Below are 16,782 nucleotides of genomic sequence, written 5' to 3'. Positions count from 1 at the left end.
CGCTCAGTAGCAGCAGTGTGTACCATCTACACGATACATTACAGAAATTCACCAAAGGTCCTTAGATAGCACCTTCCAAACCCACTTCCATCTAGAAGGACAAGGATAGCAGCTACATGAGAACCTGAAAAGCTGCCCTCAAATCACTCACCATCTTGACTTGGAAATATATCACCATTTGTTGACTAACGCTGGGTTAAAATCCTGGAATTGCCTCCCTAATGGCATTGTTAAATGACCTATAGGAAATGAACTTCAACTGTTCAAGAATACAGCTCACCACCACCTTCTCAAAGGCAACTAGGATGGGCGATAATTGCTGGCCCAGCTAGCAATGCCCACAACCTATGACTGAATTTTTAAAAAAATGCTGGCTGAGCTACCCATTATAAACCAGAAAACAAAATAAAAACAAAGAACTGCACATTTTGGAAATCAGAAACAAAATAAGATTTTGCTGGAAAAACTCAGCAGGTCTGGTAGCATCTGTGGAGAGAAATCAGAGTTACTGTTTAGGGTCCAGTGACTCTTCTGAAGAAGGGTCTGATTTTGTTCATTCTCAAACCATTATCATTTCCTTCATAGCTCTAAGCACACTGAGAAATGATTTTTCTTTTCCCAATGACATTAGGGTAGACACTTCAACAGCTGATTGGTATATCTGTATTTGGCAGAGCTCAGATTCTAAACAGATCAAATTACATTACTGTTTGTTCTTAGCCCTGAGTTCTACTGCTAATATCCAGAGCAAATACCTAGTGCCCCATCGATAACTTCTCGATACTATTCGTTCCTGCCACCTGTGGTGAGAGGGTTTTATTATAAAATGATAAGTTGCCATAGGCATAATAACATGAGAGTGAGGAGCAGGAGTGGGCAATTCAGCCTACTGAGCTAGCTCTGCCTGATTCAAAAGGATTTATAATGAAATTACAACGTCAATTAGGTTCCTCAACACCTGGTACAAGTATGTACACTCACTCCTTTTTAAAATTTGAAAATTGCTGTCAGTATCCCATATACATAATCATAGAATCATAAGCATGGAAACAGACCCTTCGGTCAAACAGTCCATGCCAATTATATTCCCAAACTAAACTAGTCCCACCTGCCTAAGAATGGCCCATAACACTGCAAACCTTTCCGATTCATGAACTTATCTAAAGATATTCTAAACATTTCAACTGTACCTGCAACCATCACTTGCATTCCACACATGAACCACTCTCTATTTTTTTAAAAAAGGGTTGCCTCTAATGACCTTTCTAAATCCTTCATCTCTCACTTTAAAAATATGTCCCCTAGTTTTGAACTCACCTAGCCTACGTAAAGAACACTTGTCATTAACCTTATCTGTGCCCCCCATGATTTTATAAACCACATTAAGTTCACCCCTCAACCTCCTGCACTCCAGTGAAAAATATCCCAGCCTATCCAAAGAATGCAAGCCTCCCATACACAACAACATCCTTGTAAATCTTTTCTGAACCCTACCCAGTTTAATAATATCCTTTCCTGTAATTGGCCTCATCAATGTCCTGTACAATCTCAATATGACATCCCAACTCCTTTATTTAAAGTTCTGAGTAATGAAGGCAAGCATGCTGAATGCCTTCTCTGACCATTACAAGTGACCTCTCAATAGAAAAAGTTGAGCTCTCCAACGTTCCATCCTGGTAGCTTATCCTGGAATGTAGTAGCTGGTGCCTCAGCATAATGAGGCAGAAAGGAACACAATTTAAGTTATTACTCTTGCCAATTTGGTTTATGTTTTGAATCCATTTTGAGGTTATAAATATTTGTTGGACATGGACATCTCTGGCTAGGCTAGCATCTATTGCCCATCCCAACTTAACCTTGCAAAGGTGGTGGGGGAGCTACCTGTCTGAACCACTGCAATCCATATGTGTTGATCCCCGCATTGCACTGTTGGGGATGGAATTGCAGCGCAGACAGAGGCCATGCAGTCTATTGTCTCCTTGCTATCTCTTTGAAATAACAGTAGTGCTTAGTCTCATACCCTGTTTTTTGTTGTAAGAATATAAGAGATAGAAGCAGGCCATCCGACCCTTCCAGCCGGCTCTGCCACTCAATAAGATTATGGCTGATCTTTTCATGGACTCAGCTCCACTTACCTGCCCGCTTGCCATAAACCTTTATTCCTTTACTTTTCAAAAATCTATCTTTGCTTTAAAAAAATCCAATGAGGTAGCCTGAACTGCTTCTCAAGGAATTTCACAGATTCACAACTTTTGTATGAAGAAATACCCCCTCAACTCAGTCCTAAGTCTGCTCCTCCTTTTATTAATGCTATGCGCCAAAGTTCTAATTTCACCTGCCAGTGTAAACAACTTTCCTGCTTCTATCTAATCAAATCCCTTCATAATTTTATATGTTTCTATAAGATCATCCCCTCATTCTTCTGCAATGTATGCCTGTTATGTTGTGTAAGTCTCAACTTTACTTTAAAAGAGAGTTGGTAAATGGATGAATATTTTGAACTTCAGAAGAAATAGTTTTGAATGAATTGTGTCAATTACAAGTTGCATTCATTTTGAATATTCTTTTTTTTTGTTCAAAACTAGATCCTCCAGTGTCACCAACCATACTATGCAGATCCAATGCTTACCCAGAGACCTTCTACTGCACATGGCAGCTATCAAGTCCAACTTACATCCCAACTGAATTCGACATCTCTGTAAGGTCTGTCCTGGCCTAACCACCCTGTTTATTCTGGTTTCATTTTCTTATATTTTAAAACTCAAGGAAAAAAAATGCTCTTTATTGATATGGTTAAGGGTAGTAACTTGGTGCAATTTAATGAATACCACTGAAAATGGAATTAACCATAAGAAGTATGAATTTCAATCAGTGTGTGGTCTAGCACCAGTGAGGAATAAATTTTTAAATCAAAAATCACTTCCAGGATTCTATGTAGCACAAGTTACTAGTCATATTGAATCAAAAGTACTTTTTTTTTCAATAAATTAAGAAATACAGTTGAACAGGTTTAAAACAAGTTAAAACAGCCTACTTAAAAGCTCAGAAACAGAGATCCCATGAGTGACAACAGTGATTAAATTCATCTCCAGTGAAACAGGTTAGGGAGCTCAGCATGCTATTCATGCAAGTTTTTTAATGTCTACTGCAAAAATTGTAGAAACTCAATTTACACTGAACATTGCTTTCTGCTTATAAGTTCACAATCAATTTTTGACAGTATCAGGTAAATTCCTTCAACACAACTGTCAAATGTTTAATGATGACTCTTGAATGATAAGTCTGAATAAATACTTAATTTCAAAACAAGGATTTTATGAAAGCCCAAAAGACTTTCCAGGGTGCAATTGAAGAACTTGGTGCCAACAAGATTTGACGTGCGACTATGGTTGACCAATTAGCTGAGATTTTAAGCACACGGCCCATTGTGGAACTGAAGTATGTAGACACTATTGGTTTTGGCTAATCTAATCACCATTGGGGTAGCAGGGCACGCAGTGTCACTGACTTTTGAACCTCTGTGCAAGGAGAACACCAGCCAAACTTTCAGGTCTGTATCACAATTCATTAATTACATCTGGAAAGTACATATTTGTGAGTGCTTGAGAGAAGGATCTGGCTTAAAAATGATGCCACCAGAAGTTAGCAATCACAGTACAAAAAGTACAAAGAATGAGTATGTGGGTGAGATATAAAAAGCAGACAATATTTTGACAATGCATAATCCCGAGGCCGCTTCAATTTTTACCATATTTCCAGAATTTTATAAACTTCTGCAAGGTCATCCCTTAGCCTGCAATGCTCAAAGGGGACTACTCCACCCTATTTAGCCTCTCACTGTAGCTCAAACCCTCCAACCCTGGCAACATCTTTGTAAATCTGTTCTGAACTATTTCAAGTTTTGCAGCACACTTCCTATAGCAGGGAGACCAAAATTGAATGCAGTATTCCAACAGTGGACTAACCAATATCCTGTACAGCCACAACATGACCTCCCAGTGCCTGTACTCAGTGAAAGGTGAAAGCGAAATTCAAGAGTACAGCAATACTCAGGTTTCAGGCTTCAGGCTCAACTTAATTTTTCCACAGGGTTACCTCCCCTTTACGTTTGAATAAATTATATGCACAGAAAAAGGAAGTGAAAAAGAGTCATCCTCGTCTATGAGGGACTGCCAATGAGTCTCATATGTTTCCACAAACAGCAGTGTGCTAATGACCAGATAGTCTCTTTTTGTTTGTGATGTTGGTTTAATACATAAATATTGACCAGGATACCAGTTCAACTCTTTCATAATTACCTTACATTATGGAATATAACTTGAGAAAATGTAAGGTTGTGTTCATTGGAAAAATAGGAGAGTTGAATATTATTTAAATGGAGAAAGACAGCTACAGAACAGAGGGATTTGGGAGTTCTCATGCATAAATCTTCAGAAGCTAGTACTCAAGTTCAACAGGTATTAGGGAAAGCAAATGGAATGCTTTCCTTTATTTCAAAGGGAATAGAGTATAGAAGCAGGGCTATTTTGCTAAAACCACACAAGGCATGAGTCAGACCACAGTTGGAATAGTGTCAACAATTTTAGGCCCCTTATCAAAAGAAAGATATAATGGCATTGGATGAAATCCAGAGAAGGTTCACTTGGCTGATACCAGATAGAACAGGTTTGGTGCTCATTGGATTTTAGGAGGATAAGAGGGAACCTTCTTGAAACATATCACATTCTTGGAGCCGTGACAGGTTAGATGCAGAAAAATTGTTTTCCCACATCACGGAAGCAGACCCTTTTGTTCCACTCATCCATACCAACCTGATATTGTAGAAAAGAATTAATCCTATTTGTCAGCATTTGTCCCCAGATCCTTCTAAACTCTTCTTATTCATGTACCCATCCAGATGCCTTTTAAATGTTGTAATTGTACCAGCCTCCACTACTTCCTCTGGCAGCTCATTCCATGAACACACCACCATCTGCATTACAAAGTTGGCCCTTTTAAATCTTTCCCCCTCACCTTAAACCTATGCCCTCTTGTTTGGATTTCACTACCTTGGGGAAAAAACCTTGGATATTCACCCTATCTATGCCTCTAATGATTTTATAAACTTCTGCAAGGTCATCCCTTAGCCTGCAACGCTTGAAGGAGACTACTCCACCCTATTTAGCCTCTCAATGTAGCTGAAACACTCCAACTCTGACAACATCCTTGTAAATCTGTTCTGAACTATTTCAAGTTTCACAGCACACTTCCTATAGCAGGGAGACCAAAATTGAATGCAGTATTCCAAAAGTGGACTAACCAATATCCCGTACAGCCACAACATGACCTCCCAGTGCCTGTACTCAGTACTCTGACCGATAAAGGAAAGCATACCAAATGCCTCCTTCTCTATCCTATCTACCTGCGACTTTACTTTCAAGAAGCTGTGAACCTGCACTCCAAGGTCTCTTTGTTCAGCAACACTCCCTGATAAGTCCTGATAAGACGTGCTTTCCCAAAATGCAGCACCTCGTATTTATCTAAGTTAAACTCCATCTGCCATTTCTCAGCCCATTGGCCCATCTGGTCAAGATCCTTTTATAGTCTGAGGTAACCTTCTTTGACTACATCTCCAATTTTGGTAAAAAGCTTTGACAAAGGGTCAGTTAGACTCGAAATGTCTTTTCTCTCACAGATGCTGCCAGACTTGCTGAGATTTTCCATCATTTTCTCTTTTTTAGTCTCCAATTTTGATGTCGTCTGCAAACTTACTAACTGTACCTCTTATGCTTGCATCCAAATCCTTTATATAAATTGCGAAAAGTACTGGACCCAACACCGATCCTTGTGGCACTCCACTGGTCACAGGCGTCCAGTCTGAAAAACAACCCTCTACCACCACCCTCTGTTGTCTACCTTTGAACCAGTTCTGTATCCAAATGGCTAGTTCTCCCTGTATTCCATGAGATTTAACCTTGCTAACCAGTCCCCCGGGAGAACCTTGTCCAACGCCTTACTGAAGCCCATATAGATCACGTCCACCGCTCTGCCCTCACCAATGCTCTTGGTTACTTCTTCAAAAAGCTCAACCAAATTTGTGAGACATGATTTCACACGCACGAAGCCATGTTGACTATCCCTAATCAGTCAGTGTCATAGAGTCATAGAGATGTACAGCATGGAAACAGACCCTTTGGTCCAACCCGTCCATGCCGACCAGATATCCCAACCCAATCTAGTCCCACCTGCCAGCACTTGGCCCATATCCCTCCAAACCCTTCCTATTCATATACCCATCCAAGTGCCTCTTAAATGTTGCTATTGTACCAGCCTCCACCACTTCCTCTGGCAGCTCATTCCATACACATACCACCCTCTGTGTGAAAACATTGCCTCTTAGGTCTCTTTTATATCTTTCTCCTCTCATCCTAAACCTATACCCTCTAGTTCTGGAGTCCCTGGCCCCAGGGAAGAGACTTTGTCTATTTACCCTATCTATGCCCCTCATAATTTTGTAAACCTCTATAAGGTCACTCCTCAGCCTCCCACACTCCAGGGAAAACTGCCCCAGCCTGTTTAGCCTCTCCCTATAGCTCAAATCCTCCAACCCTGGCAACATCCTTGTAAATCTTTTCTGAACCCTTTCAAGTTTCACAACATCTTTCCGATAGGAAGGAGACCAGAATTTCACGCAATATTCCAACAGTGGCCTAACCAATATCCCATACAGCCGCAACATGACCTCCCAACTTCTATATTCAATACTGACAAATAAAGGAAAGCATACCAAACACCACCTTCATTATCCTATCTACCTGCGACTCCACATTCAAGGAGCTATGAACCTGCACTCCAAGGTCTCTTTGTTCAGCAACACTCCCTCGGACCTTACCATCAAGTGTACAAGTCCTGCTAAGATTTGCTTTCCCAAAATGCAGCACCTCGCATTTATCTGAATTAAACTCTATTTGCCAGTTCTCAGCTCATTGGCCCATCTGGTCAAGATCCTGTTATAAACTGAGGTAACCCTCTTCGCTGTCGACTACACCTCCAATTTTGGTGTCATCTGCAAACTTACTAATTGTACCTCTTATGCTTGCATCCAAATCATTTATGTAAATGACAATAAGTAGAGGACCCAGCACCGATCCTTGTTGTACTCCACTGGTCACAGGCCTCCAGTCTGAAAAACAACCCTCCACCACCACCCTCTGTCTTCTACCTTTGAGCAAGTTCTGTATCCAAATGGCTAGTTGTCCCTGTATTCCATGAGATCTAACCTTGCTAATCAGTCCCCCATGGGGAACCTTGTTGAATGCCTTACTAAAGTCCATATAGATCACATATACCGCTCTATGGTCATAAATCCTCTTTGTTACTTATTCAAAAAACTCAATCAAGTTTGTGAAACATGATTTCCCACACACAAAGCCATGTTGACTATCCCTAATCAGTCCTTGCCTTTCCAAATACATGTACATCCTGTCCCTCAGGATTCCCTCCAACAACTTGCCTACCACCGAGGTCAGACTCACTAGTCTATTGTTCCCTGGCTTGTCCTTACCACCCTTCTTAAACAGTGGCATCACGTGAGCCAACCTCCGGTCTTCCGGCACCTCACCTGTGACTATCGGTAATACAAATATCTCAGCAAGAGGCTCAGCAATCATTTCCCTGGCTTCCCACAAAGTTCTAGGGTACACCTGATCGGTCCTGGGGATTTATCCCCTTTTATGTATTACAAGACATCCAGCACTTCCTCCTCTATAATATGGACCTTTTTCAAGATGTCACCATCTATTTCCCTATATTCTTTATCTTCCATGTCCTTTTACACAGTAAACACTGATGCAAAATACTCATTTAGTATCTCCCCCATCTCCTGTGATGCACACAAAGGCTGCCTTGCGGATCTTTGAGGGGCCCTGTTCTCTCCCTAGTTGCCCTTTTGTCCTTAATGTATTTGTAAAAACCCTTTGGGTTCTCCTTAACTCTATTTGCTAAAGCTATCTCATGTCCCCTTTTTGCCTTCCTGATTTCCCTCATAAGTATACTCCTACTGCCTTTATACTCTTCTAAGGATTCACTCAGTCTGTCCTGTTTATACCTGTCATATGCTTCCTTCTGGTTCTCAACCAAAACCCTCAATTTCTTCAGTCATCCAGCATTCCCTACATCTGCCTTCTTTTCGCTTTAACCTAACACTTGCCTCCAATCAGCTTTTGAAAGTTCTTGCCTAATACCGTCAAAATTAGCCTTCCTCCAATTTAGAACTTCAACTTGTGGATCTGGTCTGTCCTTTTCCATCACTATTTTAAAACAAATAGAATTATGGTCACTGGCCCCAAAGTGCTCCCACACTGACACCTCAGTCACCTGCTTTGCCTTATTTCCCAAGAGAGGTCATGTTTTGCACCTTCTCTAGTAGGTAAAGAGGAATTTCTTCTCTTAGAGGGCAGTTAATCTGTAGAATTCTTTGCTGCTGAGGGCTGTTGACCCTGAGATTAAGTATACTCAAAGCTGAGGCAGATATTTTTAATCAGTGAGGGAACCAGCATGATAGGGAAAAGGCAGGAAAGTGGAGTTGAGGATGATCAGATCAGCCATGATCTCTTTGAATGGTGCAGCAGACTCAATACCAGAATGGCTTACATCTGGAGAACCTGATCAGTAGTATGTGTTGTCTGGAAGTACACAATCTACAAGATCTCAAAGAGCTGCAACGTTTAAAGAGAAAAAAGGCAAAATAATGGATTATTTTTCCACACTGGTACAGCACAGACATGTGAATATCAGGCCCCTTTAATCCTCTATCAATAACATGAAACTCAGTGAGGCGTTCTCCTTAGTATATGTCACCTATCAAATGAACCAAGTATACTGATTGCTTCTATATTCTGCAAAGACACCACACTGCCAACAGAGCTTCATAAAAATGGACTTTAAAGCACAATTTGGGTTGTAGATCACTTCAATTCTAAGGAATGGTTTCTGTTGGTAAAGTTTGATGTGAATTATTTTATGCTGTGTAATAGAAAGTGTATGGTAAAGTATTTGGAACTTTAAAGGTTAATATTTTTGCGGTTTGTTTGCCACAGTAATAGTCACCTTCCTGCCTGGCTAGCACTCACTGGCTTTGCTTCATTAGTATTTCTCAAATGTGAGTCTGCTTAATGATACTGTCAACTCCTATGCTAATGGAAAGTAATGCAGCCCACTATCCCCATATGTAGAACAACCATTGTCTGAGGAGACACCGAGTGTGCTGTCTGCTAGATGATCATTAGTCTGTGGGTTCCTGAGCTTGAATTATACATATAAAATGTTAATTTCTATTTGAAGCCATTCTGGTGCCAAGACCCTAAATGTGTTTCAATGCAAATTACTATATCAAGGTCATTCTTTAGTAATAGTAATGTCTGTACTGCATTAAAAAAACACAGATCTTAGCTTTCTTTTGCTTCTCAGGTTTTTGAGAGCTGAAAGAGTCTGGTGTTAATGAAAGAAAACTGTATCAATGATATATATCAGATATGGATAAGAAAACTTAAAAATAGTTACATACTACATTAGAAATGTTTAATTATTATTTTCTAACTAAATACATGTTTGACACCTAGGAAACCTTTGTTCATGTGCAAGAACTTCCAAACCAAATTACTGATATATGTAAAAAAAAATGGACCATTTCTACAGACCTTATATGCAATGTATAGCCTTTCCCTTTATGCTTGTACTCCTCAGTACAGCAAGACAGGGAGCTTATTTATAAATAATGAAACACTGACCATAGTGTTAAGCATCTCTCGCTGGGATCATGCAGTTTTTTTGGACACTAATTTTTGGTGATATCTGGAGATGAGTGGAAAGAATTCCAGCTCCAAAGTGAAGGCTTATTTATTTGGGTTCTGTGAACAAGCCAGTTCCCTGTGACAGCAATTAGCCTTCTCTTGGTGCATTGTTTGTTTGTTCAAGCATCTTTGATCTGGAGATCTTGTCAGAAGGCTTTGCTGGATGAGAGGTGAGCAGATTGAGCCATTGTATTGTGCTCAGGTAGCAGCTGTCCAGGGAGGTGGGTCACAGTCACCTGAGGGAGGAAGATTGGGTCATGGCGATCGTAAGGAAGGTCAGAGAGGATGGAGGGAGCTAGCAGGATAATAAAGTCAATCTCTACAAAAGGCAATTCAAACATAACAGAGGAGATAGATGGAGATTTAGGGCATTCAAGTGTGGCACCAAGACTTTTGACTCTGTGAGGTAACAGAGTGCCTGCAACATCCTACCCACGTTGCCATATAATTGCGCAACCATTTGACTATGGACATTTAAGTTGGAGTAGCCATGTGATTCCATATGCCGAGCTAACCTGCCTCCAAGCAGAAGTCGCATTCATCTGCAATCCCACAATTGTCAAAATCGCCACTTCACAATTGTATCTCAGTTTTTCCCTTTATCCGTTCCTACAGATTAGAGGGATAGTGTTTGGTCTTTAAATAACTGATTTGAGCCCTCACTAGATAGATGGTGTGTGGACAAGAGCTATGATGCCTGGTACAACTCAGTAGCCTCTTGAACACTCATGTACATATACCCTGTGATTGAACAGCATTAAGAGCATTTTGGAAATGTAAGCACATGTTTATACTTTTACATAACAGCTGTGCTCCTGCGTAATGCTCAAAGTCAAGCTATATAATAGACAACTAACTTTATCCCTTAGAGCAATTTTAGCAGGGCAGCATGCAAGGTACCAACCATTGTAATGTTCTAGATGTCGAAGTCCAATACAATACACTTTGTTCTCATAATACCTATTATGTTATTCCAGGCCCTTGTGCCAAGGCTTTCCCAAAGAGGTATACAATCACTAGTGCTATTGTCCTCCAAGGTGCTGAGCAACTAATTGATGCAGGCAACAGCCTTCTTTTACTACAACCAGTTACAATTTTTTGGTGTAAATCTTTTTGATTTGCACATCACCTCAGATACAATTCTTATTATATTTAGGTATTAGCTGGAAGACCTTCAAGTCCTCCCTTCTAACCAAGCTGTCACCGAATAGTGTAATGTCTAGTATTGTTTACTGATGAGTTGATAAAAACATCTTTGGTTCCACATTGCATTTCCAGGATATAATATTATACATTCTGTGATGTCCTTTGGGAGAAGAATTAAGAATAATTTGACCTTAGTTTAACCTATTAATTGCAGCTTGTTTTCATTAGAAATAATAGGTAAGCCATAGAAGGAGAAAATATAAAAACTTTTGCTCCTTTTGCAAGATTTTTAATACATTGGTTGTTTGTAATTAATCATAAAGTTCCTCAAGATTATCTCCACACAAACTGCAATACAGTATTACAAGAACTAGTGAGGCAAGGAAAACAGCCCCAAGCATATCGCCAAATGCATTGCCATTGACCCCTCTGCCTGAAGACATTGCCCAACTGGCAAAGCCTGTTCACATCTTTGTATTATTCTCAGACAATGAAAATCTAAATCCTGCAAAGCAAATTTAGCTATTACTTGTGATGAGGTTCAAAAGTATTGTAGTTTCTAGTCATATGTAAAAGATATGATGTTCACTTAATTCAATCAGGGCTGTGAATGAAAAGCCTTTTTGCATATATTTAATTGATATTGGCTTACCTATTATCTGAATTATACGCAAGCCCCCTTTGTCACAACCCTTCTTTTGCCTGCTTAGAAGCACTGAACAATGGAGGAGAACTATTTAAATTGAACTCTAAAGGGGTATAAAATTAATCTAGTATTAGTTTAGTTCAATTGACATCTCTTTTATTTTAAAAATATACATTCATAGTCACTGGAGCAGTTCAATTCTGTATCGTCTTTACGTATGTAGAACAAAGAAACTCAAGGCATTTGTTAATTATACTAGACTATATTTACATGCATTTGAGGTACTGGGAAGTTCTAATAACTGAATGGACCCCCATTGTTCTTTGGCAGAAAGACTTCAGACAGTGGTCTTTCCCCACTGTGCCTCGGCGCTGTCTGCTCCAGACTTTAGTGTGTCCCTCAGCACATAGTCCTTAACCTTGAAATATGCCAGTCTGCAATACTCATTCGAGGTAAACTCATTGCTATGGAAGACCAACAAGTTTCAGGAAGACCAAACAGCAAATTTCACCAGTTGATGGTTCTCAGGCACAGTCGATATTTGGCTCGGTGTGTGTCCTGGTGAACAGACAGTAGGGACAGAATCCTGCATCGTAGTGTTGCTCAGAATGAACCTCGACAAAAGCTATTGCATTTCTCACCAGATTTTCTTTTTGTAAAGACGCATTCCGGTCACAACCCTCTCCACAGCCACTTTGAGGGCAGCATGCAGTGGCAGAGACGGATGGGGTGTAAGTGAAGGATCTCACAGGCAGTACCTTTCTCATGACCAGCCAAGTGTTGTCCCGATGCTGGTTGGAAAATTCTGCCAACTGACTTTGACAGTCTACTCGGGGAATAATCTGACAGGATCCACCCTCTCCTTTCCCTATCGGGTCTCAAGGGCACTATATTTTAACTACTCCCTGATGGACTGGTGGTCAAAGATGTATATCTTAGCAAATTTCTCCACAAAAGATAGGTGATATGGATTGGTCCAAATACTTGGAGTGAGGTCAGACACTTCCTTTGCAACAGCAGGGATAGGTAGAACCTCAAAACATAGTGACACTTGGTATTTGTGTATCGAGAGGCTATGCACATACAAAGATGAACATCAGGATGAGGGCAGCATTGCGTATATTCTTCCTCCTCTTATCGAGAGTTTTATGCATGGTACCTTGTGGACACAGTCCATCTTAGATCCCCCAATGGAATGGAAGATGGCTCAGCTGGCAATGGTGCAGGTTCTGGGAATGGGTCATTGCAAAGTTTGATGGAATTAGACAGGAGCTTGCAGGGGTTGATTGGAGTAGTTTGTTTGCAGGCAAAGGAACCTTTAAGATAGCTAGAGTTCAAGGTCTGTTTGTTCCTGTGAGGGTGAACAGCAAGGTTGGCAGGAATAGAGAACCCTGGATGACAAGATATATTGAGGCTTTGACCAGAAAAAAAAGGACATGGCTCAGGTATAGGCAGCGGGGATCAAAGAATCCCTGGAGCTATATAGTGATTACAGGAGTTTACTGAAGAAGGAAATCAGGAGGGTGAAAAGGGTGCACGAGATAGCCTTGGCTGAGAAGATGAGGATGAATCCAAAGAGGTTCTTTCAGTATATTAAAGGAAAATGAATAACTAGAGAGAGAATAGGATTCCTCAAGGACCAAAGTGGACATGTATGTGTAGAACTGCAGGAGATGGGTGAGGTGCTCAATGAATATTTTTCCTCTGTGTTTATTGTGAAGATATGAAGACTTGGGAACTTGGAGAAGTTGGTAGTGATATCTTGGGGACTGTCCATATCACAGTACAGTAGGTGTTGGATGTATTAGAATGTATGAAGGTGGATAAATCTCCTGGCCCTGACCAGATATATCCAAGAACACTGCTAGAGGCTAGAGAAGAAATTACAGGGGCCCTGGCTGATACTTTTGCATCATTGTTAGCTTCGGGTGAAATCCTGGAGGACTGTAGGGTAGCAAATGTTGTGCCCTTAATCAAGAAGGGCTGCAAAAAAAACCCTTGGGACCTATGGGCCAGTAAGCCTAATATCTGTGGTAGGTAAATTACTTGAGAAGATTCTGAGAGATAAGGTATATATGCATTTAGAAAGACAGGGTTTGATTAGGCATAGTCAGCATAGCTTTGTGCGTGGGAGATCATGCCTATCAAATTTGTTAAAGTTCTTTGAGGAAGTGACCAGGAATGTTGACGAGGGCAAGCTGGTAGACGTCGTCCATATGGATTTCAGTAAGGCCTTTGATAAGGTTCCACATGGAGGGCTGCTATGGAAAGTTACATTGCATGGATTCCAGGGGGAGTTGGCAAATTGGACGCACAATTAGCTTGATGGTAGGAAGCAGAGGGTAATAGTGGAAGGATACTTGTTGTACTGGAGGCCTGTGACTAGTGGAGTATCTCAGGGGTCAGTGCTGGTCCCATTTCTGTTTGGCATCTATATCAACGATTTGAATGAGAATGTCCAAGACATGATTAGTAAGTTTGCAGATGACACTAAAATAGGAGGGATCGTGGACAGTCAGGAAGGTTCTCAGAAATTGCAGCAGGGTCTTGATCAGGGGAGGTGGACCAAGAAATGGCAAATGGAGTTTAATATAGATAAGTGTGAGGTCTGGTAGCTTGGAAAGTCAAATCAAAGTAGGAGTTTTGTGGTGAATGGTCGAGCCTTAAGGAGTGGAGTGGAACAGAGGGACCTTGGAGTTCAGGCTCACAGATGGAGTTACAGGTAGACAGAGCAGTGAATCAAGCTTTTGGCACACTGGCCTTCATCATTCAGGGCATTCAGTATAGAAGTTGGGAAGTTATGTTGCAGTTATACAGGATGTTGGTGAGGCTGCACTTGGAGTATTGTGTTCAGTTTTGGTCACATTGTTATAAGAAGGACGTTATTAAACTGGAAAGAATGCAGAAGAAATTTACAAGGATGTAACCAGGATTCAACAGTCTGAGGTATAGGGTGGGTTCAGGTAAGCTAGGACATTTTTCTTTAGAGCATGGGAGACTGAAGGGGGATATTACGGAAATGTATAAGATCATGAGAGGCATGGATAGGGTGAATGCACTCAGTCTTTTTCCCAAGGCTGGGGAATCAAGGACTAGAGGGCATCAGTTTAAGGTTAGAGGGGAAAAAATAAAAGAGAATCTGGGGGGGCAACATTTTTATACAAAGGGTGGTATGCATATGGAATGAGCTGCAAGTGGAAGTGGTTGAGACATGTATATTAAAAACATTTAAAAGACGTTTAGACTAATACATGGATAGGTAAGGTTTAGAAGTATATGGGTTCAGTGCAGGGAAATGGGGTTAGTGTTGATGGACATTTTGGTCAGCATGGACCAGTTTTGACACCAGGGCCTGTCTCGGTGTTGTAGGACGCTACGACTCTATGAGCTTTACCATGTCCACCAACAGAGAAAGTGCCTCACAACTGATGACGAGGTTTTTGCCAACAATGGAGAGGGAGTGCTGTTTCCAAATGCCCACTTTCTGCCTCTACTTGACGATATACTTCTCTCAAGTTTTTACGCATACCTTGGCTTCTCTGAATCGTATTCCCAACACCCTCAGGTAATCTGATCTGACTGTGTAAAGAATTAAGAATCAGTCAGCCCTGTTTCTAAAGAACATGGCCTTGTTCTAGTCTCAATTTACCTTGGCTCCTGAGGCCAGTTTGATCAGGTTGCACATGCTCAGGGGTCTGTGCACTGACAGCGGAACCGAGCAGAAAATGGTAATATCATCCATGAACAGGGAGGCTTTGATCTTTTGGACTCCACTGCCTGGAATAGTCAACCTCCTCAGGCTCACATCTTTCCTGATGAACTCTGTAAAAGGCTCTGTGCAACACACAAAGAAGGCAGCCTTGCCTGACTCCAGATCTGAATGGAAAGCTTTCTGACTCCCAACCATTCACTAACGATGTTGATGTAGAGTAGTTGGGTCCAATTGCAGAGTCCCTTCCCAAAACCTATTTTGGAGAGCATGTCCCATATATAGGTGTGCAACATCAGGTCAGAGACCTTCTCCAGGTCCAAGCTGATGAGGCAGCCATCCACCCCCTGCCAGGCATGTAGGCAACCATTTCACTAAGGAGCACAAGTCTCTCTGAGATCGTCCTGCCCAGTATAGCACAGGTTTGTTCAGGGTGAATCACCAATTCCAAAGGCAGCACTGCTACTTGGTCGAAAGATGCACCCCCTGGATTTGAATACATAATCTGTGTTAGTTTGTCCGATATACCACTTCAACTGTTCCAATTTTCTCTGCTTGGATCTAGGACATTATTAAACCATTAGCTTTAGTACAACACTCAGTAGTGTTCTTACGAAGGTTTGCATTTCCATTACTTTTTCAAATATTTGTAGAATAGATTTTGTTCGTGATGCGTGAGCTGTACTATGTTAACAAACATGTTATAATGCATCATGACAACTGCACAGTTAGATTTCAGCCCCCAATGAAGATAAATTATTTGAAATTTCTTCTGTAGGAAAATGATAATGGCTTACATAGTATGCTTATTTTCTGACAGCATGACAATTTTTTTTGCAGACATGGGGAGAAGGAAATTGAGACGACTATGGATCCCAACCATAAAAATAGGTGCAACATCAGATTTCTGGAAATGTTTTCTACAAGCAAATACACTGTGACCGTGACCGCAAAGAACGCACTGGGATCCAACTCTTCATCCATCTCATTCAATGAAAATACTATAGGTGATTTTTGACATCTGAACATGCTAAGTGAGGCTTGAATGTGAATGTTAAGGCAATTTTACAATGATGCTAGTTTGTTACGGATCATATGAAATAACATCCATGTGCGAGCTGTGTTTATAACAATAAAACTGACTCATTTCTGATTGTAGTATCAACCACCCATGAAAGTGTAGTTTGAATCTGTCATAAGGATCATGATACCTTGTAAAGAAGAGGAGCTGACACACATCAGTTGTTCTTCACAATTTAAACTAAACAAAAGGGGAGGCAATGGCTGATTAGTAATTAATCCAGAGACCCAGGTAATGTTCGGGGGCGCTGGGCATGAATCTCGCCACGGCAGATGGTTGAGTTTGAATTTAATTGGGAAAAGAAAGTCTAGAATTAATCATCTAAGGATGACTGTGAATCCATTGCCAATTGTCAGAAAAGCCCATCTGG

The 16,782-nt window shown here is 40.9% G+C and overlaps 1 protein-coding gene across 4 annotated transcripts in view; it reads left to right on the top strand.

The window, feature by feature from the left end:
- Window positions 1-16,782, top strand: part of cntfr (ciliary neurotrophic factor receptor) — a 368,813-nt gene that overhangs the window by 266,501 nt on the left and 85,530 nt on the right. For all 4 annotated transcript variants that reach the window (XM_060829263.1, XM_060829235.1, XM_060829245.1 and 1 more), the window contains exons 5-6: window positions 2,586-2,703; window positions 16,172-16,338. In XM_060829263.1, coding sequence (XP_060685246.1) covers window positions 2,586-2,703; window positions 16,172-16,338 — 285 coding nt within the window. The remainder of the gene's footprint in view (window positions 1-2,585; window positions 2,704-16,171; window positions 16,339-16,782) is intronic.

This window comes from Hemiscyllium ocellatum, chromosome 1 (assembly GCF_020745735.1).
Source record: "Hemiscyllium ocellatum isolate sHemOce1 chromosome 1, sHemOce1.pat.X.cur, whole genome shotgun sequence".
Classification (NCBI taxonomy): Eukaryota; Metazoa; Chordata; class Chondrichthyes; order Orectolobiformes; family Hemiscylliidae; genus Hemiscyllium; species Hemiscyllium ocellatum.
The sequence above is the reverse complement of the archived record's forward strand: the minus strand, read 5'-3'. Positions and strand labels throughout refer to the sequence as shown.